This window comes from Denticeps clupeoides, chromosome 5, assembly GCF_900700375.1.
Source record: "Denticeps clupeoides chromosome 5, fDenClu1.1, whole genome shotgun sequence".
NCBI lineage: Eukaryota > Metazoa > Chordata > Actinopteri > Clupeiformes > Denticipitidae > Denticeps > Denticeps clupeoides.
The window spans coordinates 24,655,244-24,674,858 of record NC_041711.1 but is presented as its reverse complement, the minus strand read 5'-3'; the positions used below and the strand labels follow the sequence as shown (position 1 = coordinate 24,674,858).

The 19,615-nt window shown below is 42.1% G+C and overlaps 3 protein-coding genes across 4 annotated transcripts in view; 2 read left to right on the top strand and 1 right to left on the bottom strand.

Moving 5' to 3' along the window:
* Nucleotides 1-737: 737 nt before the first annotated feature.
* On the bottom strand, nt 738-10,259 carry mboat1 (membrane bound O-acyltransferase domain containing 1). The gene is made up of 13 exons (XM_028981335.1): nt 8,635-10,259; nt 8,282-8,427; nt 8,127-8,204; nt 7,477-7,572; nt 5,918-5,973; nt 5,763-5,814; nt 5,405-5,558; nt 5,087-5,279; nt 4,776-4,879; nt 4,613-4,677; nt 4,053-4,185; nt 3,823-3,974; nt 738-1,421 (listed from the first exon to the last, which is right to left on the bottom strand). Exons 1-13 carry the CDS (start codon nt 8,719-8,721, stop codon nt 1,304-1,306), a joined length of 1,434 nt encoding a protein of 477 aa, XP_028837168.1. The 5' UTR covers nt 8,722-10,259; the 3' UTR covers nt 738-1,303.
* A 1,182-nt stretch (nt 10,260-11,441) lies between these two features.
* On the top strand, nt 11,442-16,141 carry LOC114790402 (transcription factor E2F3-like). Of its 2 annotated transcripts, none has more exons than XM_028980450.1 (7): nt 11,442-12,003; nt 12,674-12,788; nt 13,129-13,348; nt 13,442-13,597; nt 13,734-13,848; nt 14,001-14,136; nt 14,311-16,141. In XM_028980450.1, exons 1-7 carry the CDS (start codon nt 11,728-11,730, stop codon nt 14,562-14,564), a joined length of 1,272 nt encoding a protein of 423 aa, XP_028836283.1. In that variant the 5' UTR covers nt 11,442-11,727; the 3' UTR covers nt 14,565-16,141. The 2 variants fall into 2 exon arrangements, with proteins under 2 accessions (XP_028836283.1, XP_028836282.1); XM_028980449.1 differs by having other exon boundaries at nt 14,308-16,141.
* Nucleotides 16,142-16,640: 499 nt separating this feature from the next.
* The window catches only part of cdkal1 (CDK5 regulatory subunit associated protein 1-like 1), a 224,192-nt gene continuing 221,217 nt past the window's right edge, over nt 16,641-19,615 (top strand). The window contains exons 1-3 of the mRNA XM_028980453.1: nt 16,641-16,900; nt 17,325-17,505; nt 18,303-18,415. Coding sequence (XP_028836286.1) covers nt 17,348-17,505; nt 18,303-18,415 — 271 coding nt within the window. The 5' untranslated portion in view covers nt 16,641-16,900; nt 17,325-17,347. The remainder of the gene's footprint in view (nt 16,901-17,324; nt 17,506-18,302; nt 18,416-19,615) is intronic.

The following is a 19,615-nucleotide window of genomic DNA, read 5'->3' as shown; positions in this document are numbered from 1 at the left end:
CAGTCACCCCTGGAGCTACTCAGGTTTAAGTGTCTTGCTCGAGGACACAATAGTAATAGGGCCACTTTGTGGCTGCTAATTCTTCAAACTGGTCTCCACCTTAGTTTCAGTGGGTTCATCCAAACTTTCATCTGGTGTTTTACTTTTTACATTACAGCTGCTGAATATGAAACATCTATTAATGACTGAACCTGCACTCTGGCTGTGCATTTTACTGAGGCTACTGGAGGTTAACAATTTACTTCCTTTTGTTCTTAATTCACCCAAATTGCTACAAGGATGAGGTTTATGCATTTTGTCATAATTGTCTTATTTGCCAAAACCAATGAACTGCAAAAGTCATTAAATATCTTACATGAATGTTGACATAATCACACAACAAATGTGGGAAAAATATTACTGACCCTTTACATTATTTTACTTACAGGCCGTTTACTTCTTTAATTATTCCAACTGCTTGTGTATGTTGCAAGTATGTATGTGTTTTGGTGGCATAGATCACCCCTACCATGCCTGTTGTGCAATAACATTTGAAAACCCCTTTGGACTGAGAGAACTGGTTGGACAACTCCACACAGTTGCCTGCAGTGCTCCCATCATAGGTCTGCACAAAAAAGTAATCTAATGTATTCTCAGCCTCTACTAGTCTTAAATTTACTTGTAACATTTAAGCAAAATCAGAAAACATTTTGGGTCAAATTCTTTTTCAAGATCCATCAGAACATATCTCTACCTTGAATTGTTAAATCACTTTATTATCTCTTCATTCACACTTCATTCAAATACCTTCTTTAAAAAAACAAGATCCATTAATGGAGGCTTTTCTCAGTGCACAGTCACCCTGCAGTATCTTCTATTCATTAAAAAAGGGCTCAAATAAATAGATGCTTAGTACCACGTACACACATTTTTAAACATTAGATGTATTGAATTAAAATATGGCAAGGGCAGTTAGTATACATGTTGTCCATAATTTCCCAAAACCGTGCTGGAAATGCACATTTTGAGGGCGCGTTTTGGGCTTGAATTTAGGTCAGTGTCTGTGAATGGGGAGCTCTGAGCTGTTGACACCTTCGTAATTGCTTCTGTTCCTCTAATGGCTCAGTGTCAGTTGTGAGTGTTATTGTGTGTCTGTGTGTGTGTTGTGTATACGAGGGAGAAGGTTTGTGTGTGTGTTTGAGAGAGAGTGAAAGAGTGAGATGGCCAGTGGCTGCAGACCTTGTTGTGTTTAAACAGAGATGCCTTTGTCCCACAATGCTTGCAGCTCACACACACACACACACACACAGAGAAGATCTCAGCTTTAGTTTATGTTGTTGTTGTAGTGCTGAACTTTGTGCTGGGTCTTGGTGCTTCCCTGTTTGTTGGGAAGAGCAACCACAAGCAGAATGCTGATGATGTGGACGTGAAAGTACACCGACCTGAAAACACAAGAACCAGGGATTGAAAGAAAGTTAAAGCAACAACACACACAAACCAACGATAAACATAAAGAAATTGTGCTGGTTTTGAACAGTCAATGTCTGAGCGTGTTCAGAAGAATAAAGCAGGTTCTTTTGCAGCCTTGTGCTTGCACATCAGAATGCTTGAATTAAAGCACAGATAATAGAAATGTTTAGTGTTGTAGGATCCAAGGTGCAGAGGTGATGGCAACAGAGCTTACAATTTTTGGAGAGGTAGTTTTACAAGCTCAGAGGAGGGAGGGAGGGAGGAAAAAGGAGTAGAAAGGTAAAAGAAAAGATAACATCTGACATCATGTGAAAGGAACAGGTTTAAAATTTTCAGGACTACTTTTAGGAGTCAGATTTTAAGATGTTTAAGTACAAATCTTCAAAATGTGTAAGAATTAGAAAAATTCCAAGACCGCTTGTATATGCTAAAAGTAACCTATGCACATTTTCTATAAAATGTATTTGTTTAATATAGATTTTCTGTCATTGTGAACATTCTGCAGAGCCACAGTGTAACTACTTAAGTCTACCTAAGAAATCCTAACACGAACCGCTAAACCCCAGAACATAGTTAGACATTGAATGGCAGGACTGTAAACATGTACAGACAGTAATAATATACTATTGAGAGTACCCGAATCGACATTTTCACACTTGTGGTTGAAAGTGGTCACTATACTAGTCATTGCACAAACAGTAATGATAAATTGGTCATTTATTCAGACATCACTGTAATATTACACAAGGTGGCTGAGCAGGTACTGATGTTTACTATACACTGACTAGATGGCAGTCCTATATAGAAGTCCTGTGCATTTCTGATGAGACAGCAAGGGTCGGTGAATAATGAACAAGGTCAAGAATAATGGTAAATTGTGGAAACACACACTGAGAAGACAGTGCAGAACCCTTGTGGTGGTAGTAGTACATTTATCAAAATCCATGTTAAGAACCAGCATGTGTTGGAGGGCTTGCCAGTCCACCACATGGTGCACACACATGGTGCAACCTACAGTGCATCTGGAAAATATTCACAGTTTCCACATTTTGTTATGTTATAGTCTTATTCCAAAAATAATTAAATTCATTTTTTTCCTCAGAACTACACACAACATGAAAACAGAAAAAAAAATTACTTGATGTTTTGGCAAATTTATTAAAATAAAAACAAAGAGAAAGCACACGAACATAAGTATTCACAGCCTTTGCCATGAAACTCATCCCCTGATCATCCTTGGGATGTTTCTGCAGCTTAATTGGAGTCCAGCTGTGGACAAAAACAGACGTTTAAACATCTGTAAATATTACCAAGCCAATATCATCCCTAGAGTGAAGCATGGTGCTGTGGAGATGTTTTTCAGCTGCAGGAACTGGCAGACTGGTCAGGATAGAGGGAAAGATGAAATTCTGCTCCAGAGCCCTCTTGACCTCATACTGGGGTGATGCTTCATCTTTCAGCGGGACAACGACCCAAGCACACAGCTAAGATATCAAAGGAGTTGCTTCAGGCCTCAGACCTCCCCCTTTTCATTTAAGCCTCTAATTCCATAGCCAGCAGCATTTCCTCTTTAGAGTATATTTAGATTAACTGGTAACGCTCTTATTGTCTAACTTATGTACAGAATCTACAACAAGAGTGAATAAAAAGATTGTATTCATAGATGAGGGTCCTAATGAACTAGAACTGATCACTTCATCGATGGTAACTTGAAAGCACGTTGTAAGTTGCTCTGGATAAGGGCATCTGCCAAATGCCATAAATGTAAATGTTCAGGACAACTCTGCAAATGTCCTTGAGTGGCCCAGACTTACATCAGATTGAACATCTCTGGAGAAATCTTAAAATGGCTGTGCACCGACGCTTCCAATCCAACCTGATGGAGCTTGAAAGGTGCTGCAAAGAGCAATGGGTGAAACTTGCCAAGGATAGTTGTGCCAAGTTACACGATGGTAACTTGAAAGCACGTTGTAAGTCGCTCTGGATAAGGGCGTCTGCCAAATGCCGTAAATGTTAATGTAAATGTAAGCTTGAGGCATCAAAGACTTGAGACTTTGGAGAACTATTGTTCGGCAAGACCTGATGCCAAACAAATCAACATCGACAATGTATGTGTGACAATTTTTTCATGTTGTCCCTATGGGGTGTTGTGTGTAGAATTCTGAGGAAAAAAATACATTTAATCAATTTTTGGAATAAGGCTGTAACATAACAAAATGTTAAAAAGTGCGCTGTGAATACTTTCCGGATGCACTATTCCATCCCTCTAAGAAACGAAAATGTATTTCCTACTTAAAAGTGAGTATTTTTGAAGCGTAAACCCTGATCATCAATCTAACTACCAACTACTACTATAAGCTATAAAATCATTACCTGTAATATTGAACAGTGGGTTCCACAGCTAGCAGCAGGAAGGGCATCACAGTGTAACAGATAGCCAGATGTGTGGCTGCCCACGTCACCAGGTCATAGGCCAGCTTGACCCAGTGGGAGCACAGGAAGTGGTGGCGGAAGTTCCTTCGCATCTGAGAGAGAGTGAAAACAGTTTACTGCAGAGCACCACAGTTTGACCAAAAGATACCAAGAGACAACAGGAGACTCACCGCTCTAGCTGCCAGAGTGACGGGGATACCAGTGAGGAAGGTGAAGTAGTATCCGGGGTAAACACCATGCCACAACGCAGACAGCACAAAGGTGAATGCAGTGTGGTAGTAGGGCACCCGGTCATAGCACACACTTCAGAAAACAATCAGAGGACAAGGGTTTGGTATTTTCAAAGGACCTAAACTCTGGTTTCAAGAAATCAAGAAGCATTCCTCATAATCTTACTATATTTGCTATGCATGGCCATGTATGGCTCAACATATGTATTTGGTCAGACGTTTTTGTGTTTGTTGTGTTAATTTGAAGTAGAACAACGACTAAAGATCTTAATATCTGCAGATATCTACTTGTTCAAGCCACTGTTCAATTTATTGTTGGATCACTGTCATCCCACCATCACTATACAAAATAGTGAAGATAATGCCAGATAAATAATCGCAAAGCTCAAGGCAATGAAATACAGCTTTTCAAATGTCCATACACTGAAATTTGTGATGCTCATACTTGTGATGCTGAGTAAATAACTCCCTTGGAATCGATTATTTTCAAAAAGTCATACCTTTTCAACCAAATACCAGTCTGAATGTTCCAGTTATCAATGAATGATTTGAAACTGGTTGCTGTCTGTAAGCGAAGAATTATGTTATTGAGCACATATCAAAATCTAACACTTTTTTTCTAATCTAGGCTTGTTGAAACAGTATAAGGTTTATAGAACCTGCCTCAATTCCCCAAATATTAACATTGGAAATGAGATCCCAGCAGACCTCCCCCTTTTCATTTAAGCCTCGAATTCCATAGCCAGCAGCATTATGGATCGCATCAGCTGTGAAAAGAGAACACAACAAATATCAGCATTACCAAGTCAACTCTTGTAATCATTATCATTATCATCATTATTTGAAATACAGCATGCTTAGATCAAGGCATTTCACTCAATGAAAACTAGTTTCAAGCATGTCTCTTATACATCTGTAAAGAAATGTACTTTTAATGCTTTATTAGCATGAAATCTTTCTAAAGGATTTTTTACCTAAAGTCCAGGCAAAGTAGAATTTTGATCTTGCTGCTTGAACTGAGAAAAAGGCGTAAGACAATCTTCTAACGAAAGGGGCCTGGCTGATGAAATCTGGGTCAGCATTATATGCTACCGGGAATGCTTTGGTGATGGTAAAGAAAAAGAGCAGACAGCCAGCACAAATGAGCAGCTTCTGAATGACAGGCCTCTGTAAAAAAAAAAAAAACACATGCAGAATGCATGCACATCAATCTACCATACCTTGAACAGACATGTTATTCACCCAACTATGGCCAGTGCAGTTCAGATTTGATCAGGGGAATCAAACCCTACCATTGGTGACGGCTCTTCTCGTCTCTTTAGTCTCCTCTCAGCATGCTTGCCCTCAATGAAATCAATGTAATCCTTGTAATTGTTCCAGGGCCCCACCAAAATGCTGAGAAAATTGAGGTTGTAGCTGAGGTATTCCAACAGTGATGGCTTGGAGCTGTGGAAGATGTTATAGCTCACTGTAAATCTCTTGTCTCACAAATGAAAATTCAAAAACAAAATCTAGTCAAGTGATGTCTGTGGCTGATATTAAATTATGATTGCTAATAACTTTGATATCCCAATTATTTATCTGGGACTTAATGTCCATTGTACATTGTAAATATAAAGAATAAAAAAGTTTACCATAAGAAATACATACACAACTGCTAGCTGTTTCTGCTCAGGTGTAAGCTTGTCTGTTTCACGGCTTCCTAGAAGTATTGCAGGGGGTTAGATCACTTTTCTGCCATCACCTCAACAGCAAAGTTATGAAAAACTGATTTTTGTAAACTCCTCACTAAGAACATTCCTCACCATCATGCACCTGAAAGGCTAGCATGGTGACCTTCTGCGTTATCATCATCAGTGGCCTGGAAATAAATCATTAGGAAGAGAGAAATACCATCTCAACTGCTTTCATAAGTGAAAAAAGAAAACACTGTTGGACAATGATACGTTATAGCACCATCTTCATATAATGTGTAGATGTTTCGATGATTTCATTTCATTTACAGAATTTAGCAGACGCCCTTATCCAGAGCGACTTACAATCAGTAGTTGCAGGGACAGTCCCTCCCGGAGCAGCTTAGGGTTAAGTGTCTTGCTCAGGGAAACAATGGTAGTAAGTGGGATTTGAACCTGGGTCTTCTGGTTCATAGACGAGTGTGTTAACCACTAGGCTACTACTGCTCCACTGCAGGGGTGGGGAACCTAAACTTTGTCCTCCTGTTGATGACAGAGCTAACATTCCCTGATATTAAGGAAGCTTGCACACATAAAATGATACAACAATGCAACTCCCAAACTAACCTTGATTTGGATGGAATCTCGTTTTGTAACTATGTCAGTGAATGTGAGGGAAGGACAGGGGGCTCTTGTGGCCCCAGCTGAGCTATGCTGATAGTTTACGGCTGTTTAATTCAAGGCTGGTCGAGAGAATGAACCCTGTTTTAGCACAGAGACAAGCCATTCAGTGTGCAATAGGCTCACAGTGCCTGATTATGCAATACATGCAGTATTTGACAATGGTGAGCGTTTAATGATGATTAAATTTCCTCTAATGGGTTCAGTAGACCAAATATATGCATGAGTAGATTGACCGCTGATCCACTGACCTTCAACCAGGTCCCATATGCTGGTACTTGCCTAATGGTAACATGTTCGCCTATGAACCAGAAGACCACAAAGTCACAGGTTCAAACCCCAGTAAGTGCTGATTGTAAGTCGCTCTGGATAAGGCTGTGAATATAAATGTAAATATGCATCGTTTCCCTCACGCTGACCTACGTTGCTTTCAAACTGCCATACTTCTTGTATGGTAAACTGGGTGTATTAATTGCAGGACAAACTCCAAGAGCACGCCCAGAAAACACATCACACTGTCTCACCAGTTTTGGACCAAATTCTACCACGTTACTGATTCTACATCGGGATGGCTGAGTAAAAAAACTGATGAAACGGAGATGGTGGCATGCACAGTAAAAAATTAAAAACGTGCTGTCAGCGGTTGGGACGGGCAGAGTGCAATGAATGAGGTGACACAGATGAACCAAGCATTCTGCAGCCTAACTCAAGTCAGCTGATATCAGTCTGTGCCTCCTCCAACCATCCTCCAGCAGAGAAAGACCTCCTTGTTTTGATGAGGCCAGTAAACTAGGCACAGCACCACCAGGTGAACCCGAGGCCACAATTTTATCGCCACTTCTGTTTATTTAAAGGAGTGTTTCAGACGTCCCTAGAGAACAACTACACCCAGATAAGAATAAAAAAAAAACCCAGTCAATTGGAGAGCATTGTGCAAACGCATATGTGGCCTATGGAAATTTGCGTGAATTTTCTCACTTGAGTCATTTTCATTGTCCAATCCTACTCACCCCGAGAAGTCCGTCGACAGGATGCCGTAGTTGAAGATGAAGACTCTGCTAACTTGGCATATTGTGAGGTAGCCTACTGCAGTGACCATTGTATAACTGGTAAAACAAGAATAATGAATCGATTCTCATTCATTCAAACACTAGTAGATGGAGACATCTGCAAAAAGTCAGGAGAGTGTGTGATCATTAGTCTCACGGTACATTATACTTAACAAACTACTCACTTGTGTGGCAATTTTAGTGATTACATAAAACTATGGTAAAACATAGTAGCTTTGTCAAGGGAAACAAGTGGAAATGTCAGCATACAGGCAGCACTTGCTATGAACATTGTATGGTATATTCATTTCGGTTCCAGTTTGCACCAAATTTCAGCTTTCTTCACGTGGGACATTTCAAGGTGACCACATGGCAGAATAATGCCACCTCTCTCTCCGCCTCGGGGCAAATCTGGGTGAACAATCGGCATCAGCATTCGCTGCATTCCACAAACACTGGTAAACAAGGAGACAGGTCTTTCTAGCTACTTGGTCTGACCTGTCTGACAAACAAAGAGCGCGGTTGTGATGCAAGCACGCCGACTCAGGCGCACGGAGGTCTGCGACGGCGGGACAATTTTTCTACACAGCGGAATGATGCAGTTGCCCTACCTGTGGATGTTATCGGCGCGTCCCCAGGCCAATATCCCGTAGCAGGCAAATACCAGGAGGAGGATATGCATTGCATACCTGAAATACAGGCAAACCTCACAACGTCACAAAGCCACTCTCAGTTTCATCACTCTGTCCGGGAGGGGAACGCTTACCAGCCGAAGCAAAAAGACACAACAGAGATGCCCAGAATGGTGGCCACGGCATGGCGGATGACAGGGCTGGTGTACTGCGGCCGGAGATACAGGCGGAACCAAAAGGCGGCAAGGAGTGCAAAGAACTGACAGGCCAAGAAATTCACCTGCACAAGTAAAAAAAAAAAAAGAAGAAGTAATAATAATAAGAAGAAATTAAATAATAATTAGTAAATAAAATAGTGTAGGTAATACACGTACTGTTATCATTACATATTTATCGTATAATTAGAGCTTTTCCATTATAAAATAAAGGGCTTTAATCTAGTCCACTCTAGAACAGCAGCCACGCGTGGGATGAACGAGCCTCCTACCTGGTCCAGCGGGATTCCGGTGAAGTCGCTGACGGGACCGAGCCGCGCAGACCCCGTCGTCCTGAACGTGACACTTTCCTCCTCCATTACTGCATTTCACGCCATGAAGTCGCCGTCGCCGTCGCGTCGCAGCCCGCGCTGCCGGTACAGGTTTCACTGGCCAAACGTCACCCACGCTCCCGTGAACGCGGGATCCACTGGGCGTGTGCGTGGCACGCCCCTCCCACGCGAGCGTGGTTGCTACATCCAGCCGCGCCCATTAATATATGTTGGAAAATGGGAATCTTTGGTGCTCCGACTTTTAAAAAGTATGATTTCAAAGTTCTGACTTGATTTAAAGATTCTTTTTTTAAGAACAGATTCTGCAATACATTTTCAGTGACGTCACACTGTACGTCAGTGTGATAGTGGGGTGCTAGTGAACCAGGTCCAGGCCCCACTTACTACCATTGTGACCCTGAGCAAGACACCTATAACCCCAATATAAGCTCTCCGGGTTCTACTGCAAGTCGCTCTGCTCTGGAAAAGGGCGTCGGCTAAACGTCACTAATGCAAACAGAAAGAAATCACCTCCCTCAACTCGACGTGCAAACACGTAGTAAACCACACAAGTATATAGTCCGTATATACTCTCTCCAAGACTCTTAACCCCCGCGTAGTGGGTATCAGTCGCTCTGCAGAGGAGCTAAAGCGGGGGTGGGCAAACTCTTAAGCACCGGGGGCCACGTTGACTTTTAACAGGGGCCAGAAGCACATGCATACATATCAGACAGAAACATAAAAAAGCCATGACAGTGTTGATACTGGCTTTCCCTTTTAGTGGGAACGGTGCCGGTTATCAGTCTTTATTTCGGAGAAAGGCTTGCTAGACTAAGAAAGAAAAAGGAAATGAGCGGGTTGGATGTAAATAGTTGACTGTTGCATGTTGAGATGTGGGCTACATGGGGGTGTTAAACGTGGTTTAGTTAGGCACCGTCTCCACTGCGTGGTGCCAGAGGCAGAAATATTCTTGATGTTGGTTACGTACAGCCGCATCGTTTTGTGCAAGTCCTCAACAAGGAAAGGGACGTATCCGGATATGCATATGGATGCTCTTTCTGTGTAATTTTATAGGGGCAGTGTTGCGAGATCTGCACCCAACAGATGACGGTTTTAAGATGTGTCAGTGCCCAATCTGCACCACATGCGCAGCGGCTAGGGTTTGGTTTAGGGGTAGGGACAGTAAGTTTAGGCCATAACATGGTGGCTTTCGGAGTAACTAGAGTTAACTAGAACTAGAAGTACTGGTTGGCCACAGGATATTTCCGCTGGAAAGTCCTGGCTCGTGCCGTGAGTCATGCTATCGAACACACCACCACGCCTCAGGTGCAGCGTTTGTCCCTTCCAATCAGTTTCGAACATCAGATGTACCGTTCACTTCTTCACTTCCCATCCACACCCTGTGGTTGTGCTGAGAATTTAATCTGCTCGCATTTCAGTCTTTTCTGTCAAGACTAATCCAGGCATTTGTTTCTTGTCAAGCATACAAGGGTATGATTGCAGCAGTGGGTGTCACTGGAAACATGGATATGAAGTTACAGGCCTGGCTTTTATGAATGAGGCAGTTGCACAAGACTAGGTGGGTTCCCAATGGAAACTCTTTAACGTAATCACAAAACAAGGCGTGTCTCTCCAGCTGTGAACGAGAGGTAAAAATATGTTGTCCGACTGACAGATTGCTATTCTAGAACACATATCAATGTTGCAATGTTTCAGTGTAGTGTTCGGCATCCTGTCTGTCAAGTTACACCAGTAATACATTTCTGGGAGAAAGGGAAGTAGTAGATCACAAAGGCACATGTTCAAATCCCACTTACTTCCATTGTGGTGGCAGTGGTGGCCTAGCGGTTTAGGAAGCGGGCCCGTACACAGAAAGTTGCCGAGGTGCCACTGAGCAAAGCACTGTCCCCACACCCTGCTCCCCGGGCGTCTGTCATGGCTGCCCACTGCTCACCAAGGGTGATGGTTAAAAGCAGATGGCACATTTGTGTATCACAATGACAATAACTTCACTTTCATTGTGTACCTGAGCAAGACACTTAACCCTGAGTCTCTCCAGGGGGACTGTCCCTGTAACTACTGATTGTAAGTCCCTCTGGATAAGGGAATCTCATAAATGCTGTAAATAGAAATGGAAATGGCTGGATGTTATGCAGGTTTAATTTTTATGTCCTCTGGATAATATGACGTCACAATATAAATACTATACAGCTACAGATTTTAGAAGACAATTGGACCTGATTGGCTGTGGCTCACGTTTTAGTATTAACACAAGAATTATGAAACAGAGGACTTGTTCAATTTTATATGTAAAGAGTGCCATCTATCGGGTGCTCATTAAATTGACTTTTTTCATCGAAATCCCTGAAAAAACGATAAAGGCCAACATTGCTTCAATAAAACCTCGTGTGGTCCTCATGGTCAATATTATTGATTAATTTGGTAGTTTAAACAGCTTGAATGCCATTCGCCAGAATGCATATTTCCAGCAATAAAACAAAAGCTTTAAACGCACAACAGTGGCCTCGCGTGACAGAAGAAACAACAACACTCGTCGGGCTAAAATAATACTCATAACAGTAGTTTTTAAAGCTTTTACTGAGAATGTGATGCAGATTCGGCACGAACTTGTTCCCCGCGCTGGACCAAAGGAGGAGCGAACCGATACCTCCGTCCAATTGGAGCAGGGGGGATGGGGGGCGGGACCTGGACGGGTCCTGGCCTATGGGTGGTCGTATGCAAATCTGATTTGAAACGTTGCCGGGAAATCCGAGTTTCGCGGGAGGACCTTTCGCGCGAAAACTGTATCCCCCGCTCGTTCATTGTTAGCTTCCTGGAGCCATTTTTAAGATGACGAGCCTCTGCCTCGCGCGACCGTGAATATCCAAATCATCCGCGGGCACACGCGTGGAATACACGCGCGACGCTCTGCAGGCCACGGGCCGAGGGTCTCGGCTACAGCTCGGCGGCGGTATTAATGCACCGATCGCGGCAGGAAGGCGAGCATCGCGGCGAAGACGGAGCGAGGCGCGGAGGGCACCCGAGTCCGCGACGATGAGGAGCGGGACCTCAGCAGCCCCGGACAAATTAGTGATCGCCGGGGTCGGCGGGCCGCCGCTCGACCAGAACGCCGTCTTAGTGGCGCTGTCCGACCGACTGACCTCGACTCTGCCTGCCGCCACGTTCATTCACATCATAACCACCCCGCCTCCCGTTGCCCAGACCTCCGCAGCCTGCCTGTCGGCTCCTCCGGGCGACCCTAACATTTACGCCACTCCGCACGAAGCTACTCCGGGAACGGGACCGCGACCCGCATTAGGACGGCCGCCGGTAATAACGCGTCACAGTTCACGCTTAGCGCTGCATAGCTGCAGCTTAGCATCAGGTTGGTGACCGGATGTGACATGGGGCGGTATGCTGCGCTTACATGCACGGTATTTACCGATCAAATGCACTTGTTTCGGTGCTCTACCTTTAAGGCCTTGCTAGTGTTTTTGGTGAATAAAGCTTGTTTTTCGCGAAACCATACCAGCATGCACAATACAGTCGTATAGACATGTATGTATATATATTTATATTGTTAATGTTGTTGGTCCGACAGTAATCTGCGGACGAGTAGTGAGAGTGTAGTTGAAATGCGGGTCCCCGCTGGCCGTCCACGGCGATCCGCTTGTGAAATTGCGGGGCGTCGTGATGGACCTGGAGAGTGGCAGGAAACAGGAAGCGGTCCCGCGTAGCCAATCTGTTCTGTTTTGAACGAGAAGTGAAGCCGATTTGTCCTTTGGGCGGCAGGAGGGGCGACATAGTTTCACATGCACAGTAAAGCTGAAGGTGGAACGTCACGTTCACGCTTTTCTGGCAAATTCGATTTTCAAGAATCAATTTGATATGCAGATGTCAGCCTAATCTATTAATGGCTCCTCCCTAAGTTCCATTTAATTGCCCTTGACGCGAAGAAATATAATTCTTACAATTAAGACGTGGTGGACTCTTTTGACAGGCAAAGCGGAGGTTGGCGTTGGATGACACTGATCACCTGTATAGTTCAGAAGCGTCCAGGACATCTACAGGCAGATCTGCAGGACCCCAGTCAGCTGTCCCAAAGACCCTTAAAAGTACATGATGATACAATTGTAGTCTAAATGCATTTTTTTGTGTTGTGGAGATTTTAGGTTTCATGTATGTATTCAGACTAGTCATACATGTTTTTTTTTTTTAGACTTTTGTGAAGGGACATTTTTAAGTTTCAACAATTGGAGTGCAGTTTTACTACAGGGTGTTTTTAAATACTGACATTATTTTTAACCTGTCAATTTGCACAAGAGTATGAGAACTTTGGTTTTCTTGTTGTATTTATGAGCATTAATATTGTCATCAAAATTTGAGTTACCTATTTAGCACAACGTGCCATGCAGCATTAATTTTGGACCTTTGCTCTTGTTTCCATTGTTGCAGAACCAAAGTCCCCCACTGAAAAATGCCGATATGACACATCTCTTGGCCTCCTCACAAAAAAGTTTGTTCACCTGCTTGGACAGTCGTCGGACGGTGTGGTGGACCTGAACCAAGCTGCTGAAATGCTTGAGGTGCAGAAGAGACGGCTTTATGACATCACCAACGTGCTGGAGGGGGTGCACCTCATCAAGAAGAAATCCAAAAACAACATTCAGTGGATGTGTGTGTCATGTTTTATAATATGGGAAACTGACCTCAGACGAACTAATCTCATAGTGTAGTTTAACATCTTTACCTCTGCGTACACATGTAGGGGCTGTAACCTTACAGACGCTGGGAGTCTGAACCGCCACCGAGCCCTGCGCACTGAGCTGGACCACCTGCAGGAGAAGGAGAGCCGGTTGGACAAGCTGATCCACATGTGCACGGAAGATGTGCAACCAATGACTGAGGCGCCGCAGAACAAGAAATATCCATGTTGTGTACAAACGCATGTTACTGATACTAAATATTTCTAAATGATGTGATTGTATATCTAGTATTCATCTAGTATTATTAGTCAGTTCAGCCCTGAACTCCAAAATAGTTTCCTTAAGTTCATTCACGTTTGCATATGTGACGTATGACGACATCCGCCAGATACAGAGTTTAAAGGACCAGACAGTCATCATAGTGAAGGCGCCTGAAGAGACCAAGCTTGAGGTGCCGGACCCACAAGAGGCGAGTTGAACAAATGTAGACAATGACTGGTCCTTTATCCCCCTACCTGGTTTTGACTGCTAGAGGAAGACAGGAATTTTTTTTCAGACCTTTAAGGAGGAACCCTGATACAGACGTTTTAATGACGTTCTCCTTTTTTCTATCTTTTGTAGGGCTTACAGGTCCATCTAACCAGCTCTAAAGGTCCTATAGATGTTTTCCTGTGTCCAGATGAAAACATCACTGAAGAACATCAGGGTGTCAGGGACTCGAGTGGTCACTCCAAACCTTTTGTAAAGGTTTTAGAAGGTAAACAGTCACGGTTTTCTGCTCTCATTGCATACAGGTCAGATATACTCTCTCTTGAACTTAATGTGTGTGTAAAAATGAATACTGGCAAACGTTATTGAATCTAGATTGGCACAAAAACAATAGCAGTACCCTTCTCGTGTCTAATCCCACCTTTTTCTGCATCATAAGAAGAAGCTCCTGACAGCACTTCTCCAGCTGTGACTGTCACCACCCTGTCACCCATCACGTCACCCTTCACCAGCCTTCTACAGCAGACTGAGGATCAGTTGCCCTGCACTGAAGGGCTCTTTGTAAACATCTCGCCCTCACTGACCAATGAGGATTACATGTTACATCTAGGAGAGGAGGAGGGCATCAGTGACCTGTTTGATGCATGTGATCTGGACAATATGCCTCTCGATCAGGGGTTCTCTAACTTTTTGTAGGCTGGGATGACTGGACAGGGCTAGAGGTCTTCAGACTCCCACAGACAGAATGTTGTCATTCTTACTTAATTAGAACCACATACGGAAAGTTTGAACGAAAGGAAGATTGGATGGAGTGTCTTTGTTACAGACCTCTGTTGCTTTGCAGTGGTGGCTTTGCAAGGGATCTTTATTTAAATCCCTTTTCACTCTTTTTGAGGCCCTTCAGATGTGTATGAGAACGGTCATCTGAGGAATGCGGTGAATTCTCTCCACCAGTCATAACTGGTCTGTTACCAGTTCTGCAGTGCCTGCTGGGATCGATCTGAGCGAGACTACAGTGTGCTTGCTCCAGTGTGTGTGCAGTCACTGTTTAGTTAGAATGAGCTAACTATTCTCTGTAGAACATATTGTGTACATATTGCAGTTTGAGAGTTAGTAGGCAGCATGTTATTAACCATTTACGCAACTTGTGTATTGTAATGGTGTTCATGTTTTAACAGTTGCATTGATCGGTAGTTGGAACTTTAGAAGTTAATATAAGGGCACCCGCATGTCCTTTAGTTTGATCTTAATGAAAATGGCTCAGTGGTTATTGCAATGGACGTGAGATGAAGGTAGTGAGTTTGATTTGTGCTCAAGAAGAAATTAAGGGGAAAAGGCAGACGTGGGGAACGATGTCATTGATCAGAATACATTATAAATTTGTTGCTTTATTCACCAAAATGCACTTTTAAAAAAATATATGTGTATCAGGTTAGCTCATCATAAGCCACCTTACATAATATTAAAAAAAGATCTTCAGATAAATCAATGAGAAACGTCGAAGTCACAAGGCAGTTTGGAGAATGAAGTTTTCCATAAAAGAATAGGATTGCTCTTTTTGTAAGATGAAGATGCTTGCTTGGTGTGTGCAAGTCTTGAGAAGATTCTTTGCATTGAGCCGCCATTTTCCATTGATTTTATTTTATGGTACTCATTATATTTTTTAAAAAGCACTCGGCACTGTTTGCTACCTCCTGAAGAGCTATTGTGATTTTCAGTCTGATGTCGCACCATTCACAAATCCCACCAGGAACTGTCTGGCTGACAGTTAACTTTTAACTGTTAACTGTACTTGTTACTTTCTTTTAGTATGACTTCATAATTCAGATCTTTGCTGTGTATACTTTCTTTAATAATATGTTGATAAATGTAATGTTAAGAAATGTGTAGAATACACTTTACATATGTTTCCAATAGATTTGCTGTATAATAAGCCATTATTACAATATTATCTGAATTTAGTAATGTGAGTTTCAGCATCACAAAATGCAGCATCACATTTTTATGTCAAATTCAGGTAATTTTGTATGTTGCAAGAGTGTTCTATATTATATTAAATGTAACAATTAACCCTCTATGTTAGTGTAAGAATGTGAGAGAGATGTGTGATTGTTTAGCAAAGGCAACATTAAAAATATATTTTCCATAATTTGTTATATGCAATAATGTTTTTCAGCCACATGTTCATCATAAATATAACGAAGCTCTACAGTCTTTTGAAGAGCCTGTCGATTGTTCTATTTTTGACACAGGGATGTTTAAAATGAGGGAATGGGACCTTTCTATTTATATCAATTTATATAGTATTTATAATTGTATTAATTTTTATGAATTATATACATCATTGAAATGTATTACATATGTCTGTATTCTACATATTTGAAAATGTTCCGAATAAAAGGTGAATGTTGTACCATCGCCTGGTCTGAGTCTTTTAACAATGTATTTATGTAACCTGGTGAAGCCTGCAAATGGCCCAAAGATTGAGCATAAAGTAACTGTATTGCTTGCCCTTTGTGTGCATAATTAAAACACCCCCCATTACTATCAAAGTTAGTGTTTATATCTTAATATTGTTGCTGATAAGATGTCTTTTGATTGATTAAAATGTTCATTAAGTTTCGATGCACAAGTATAGACACGCCGGGTCTCAAGAAACAGAGCATTTATCGCATAATTCAAGCTTCAATAAATAAAAAGATGATTTGTGATCGTATGTTTTTGCCATCTACGTTTTCGCGTGTTTTTGTCCGAGCCCGGCTGCCGTAGTCGCGCGAGGTCAGAGGCGATTTTACATCACTGGGCAAAACAAGCGGCGCATGAAGGTGCATAGACCTCCGCCGCCCGACTAGAACCCCCACGGACCGGTGCTGGTTACCGGTACCGGGGAGCAGAGCACGACCCAACCAACCCGGTGAGGGTTCCGGCTTCGGCCTCCCAGTTTTAACCCACGAACAACGCAGCACGTGTGCGGCTCTGGAGGCGTAGCGGCTCTGCTAACTTGACGCAGCCGAAGTTTTGCCAGGCTGAGGGTAACTATTCTAACCCGTATCAGTGTAAAATGAGTAGAACATCAACTTTTAAAAAGTGACTGTGCCGACCTAATCGCTGTTACTCCAAATGCCCTTAAATTCCTTTTCATGTTTAGGGACTTTTGAGAACATGCATAAAATCAACAATCTATAATTTATATTTGTAATCTACACACAATATGATAGTTTTGTGTATGGTTATGATTATTTATATCGTTTATATGATTTCTGAGAATATATTGCACACCAATTCCATTTGGTGACTAGCTGGTTGTGATAGTAATGGTAATGTAATGGTAATAAATATCACCACGTGGGACGTCACCACACTGTTATACAGCTGGATTTGTATTTCACAACATGGCTCTCTCTCTCTATTTCTGTCTCTCTATCTCTATTCTCAACGAACGAAACGGGCTTGAAGAGCTCTTCACGGCTTTACACACCATGCCTTCTGCGTGTGACTCCCTGGTTGATGACATCGAGGACATGGTGTCCGCGAACGACCCCACTCCTCACGAGCGGCACTTCTCCAGGACAAGTGTGGTGCCGCGCGCGCGCAAGCGAAGCGTGCGGCACACGGCCGAGGAGCTGCAAGCTGACAGGTAACCTCCGCTTTTCTGACAGGTGTCCCTCGCCGCCACCAGCTTCGGTGCGGGTGAACACACAAAAAGGGAACACACCCACGCCTATCTTGACGTTGACCCACCCTTGACCTGAACTACCTTTCAAATTGGTGAATTCTCTGGTCCATTAAAAAGTCATCAAATAGACAACAACGCCAGCCCAAACATCGTTCATTTTGACAATGACTATTGTGGATGAAAATTGGTAGAATATCTACATGCATGTGAAGAGGAACAATTCTATAATTTTTTTTCATGGAAAAACAAGGAACATTTCTAAATGACATTAACCTGTGAATGGTGGTGTCTTTTTCTTGCCATTGTTTTTTTTGTTGTTGTTGTTTGTTTTTCAGCATCGCAGATCACTTAATTTAGCGATTTTCCAAGTTTTAATGTGATATATTTTTTTACAGCCAAGCAAAAATTCACAACATTCAATACATCCAGGACAAAGTCTGTGAAAATCATCACAATGGGAGGAGAGTTTATTGACTATTTATATACACTTTACTCAGGCTTAAATCGTTGAGAATTATTTTTCATTAGAAACTTGACATGTACCGTGAGCTTGGGCACCATGTAGCATGAGCAACCACTCTGGCCTGATGCACAACGCAGAGGGGTGTCCAAATCACCAAACTTTGCATCTGGCTATGGTGACATGTGTTCTCCAGGAAGAGCATAAGGAGGGCGTCATCCAGGATTACATTCTGCAACTGGGTGTGATAGTTGTTCTAGAATGAGACCACTCTGACCCTTTTTGCCTTTTCTTGCAGTGTGATCCCTGGCACACAGAAGATTTGGATGAGAACGTGGGGCTGCTCCCACAACAGCTCTGATGGCGAGTACATGGCTGGGCAGCTCGCTGCTAGTGGCTACAAGATGATCGGTAATGCAAATGTCGCTGTCAAATATACTTATTTCTACTGCAACCCTTTAATTAAAGTGTTATAATCGTATTATAGTCAGGTTTAGAAGTAAACGCTATATAGTAGTATAACTATTTGCTAAAAGTATTCATCAAAGATTATATAATCCAGTTGTGAATTATATAATCATTGACGAAATGCAACAAAAATGTACTTTATTCAGTTGTTGTGAAATGTTTCATAATGAGTACCACCACAGAAAATATTTGTCCCCATTTTGACCAGCATAAAACATACAGTAGTGTAGGCCTGTTTACAGTCTTAAAATAGGAGTTTCCAAAAGTAAGGCCTTAAATTTAATTAAAAATGACTAGTAATCCTTAAATTTGCAGTCACAATTAATCAAATGATACAAGCCATTTATCAGTAATCCGTGGTCCGTGTATGCTGTGCACTTCTGGGTTTACTAAGCACATTGTACATGGTAATGACCCAGCCTCTTTGGTGCCCTGTGCAAGAATGCTGATTATAGTCGGAGTCGGGTTGAGCTTGTGTGGTAAATGAGTGGTCAGCAGTGTTTCCAGATCCTTGTTTTTTTACCAGCATCTTATAATTATCATATTTTGAGAAACATTATTGTACACATGCAATTTGCATTCTGACGTTGCTCAGAAAATCTGCTTCATTAACATACATTCATGTGTATGTTATAGTATGTATAGTTGCAACTTTTACCTACACTAAACAGCCCAGAATATCATTTTCACCTTGCAACAGAAAGCTAGCTACAGGCTTTAACCACCCAGTAAAACTGGGGTCTTCATTTCTGTAAGTCTGATGGTGATGTTCCATGTGAGACAACTGAGCATAAACAAGCCAAGTATGTCTGCACAGCCAGATGAAAACTGAGATCTTAATGAAATAACTTAAAACGGAGGGGAAAAGATATTGTACATTTATGGGATTTTTTTGAATTATTGATCTTACATCATACAGATGGTAAAATTATGGTCTATAGTATCTATTTTTTCCATGTGATTTGCTGTATAAATTTGTTTCAGTAATTTGTAAACGTTTCACGTTGTAAACTAGTTTTATTAAATGTTTTAAATGAAATGTTAATTTGCAAATCTTGGCCACTGTTGTTAATTATATAACATATATTTATATATCAGTGAAAATGGATGCTGATGAGGCTAGCCTCTGGCGATTTGTTTTTA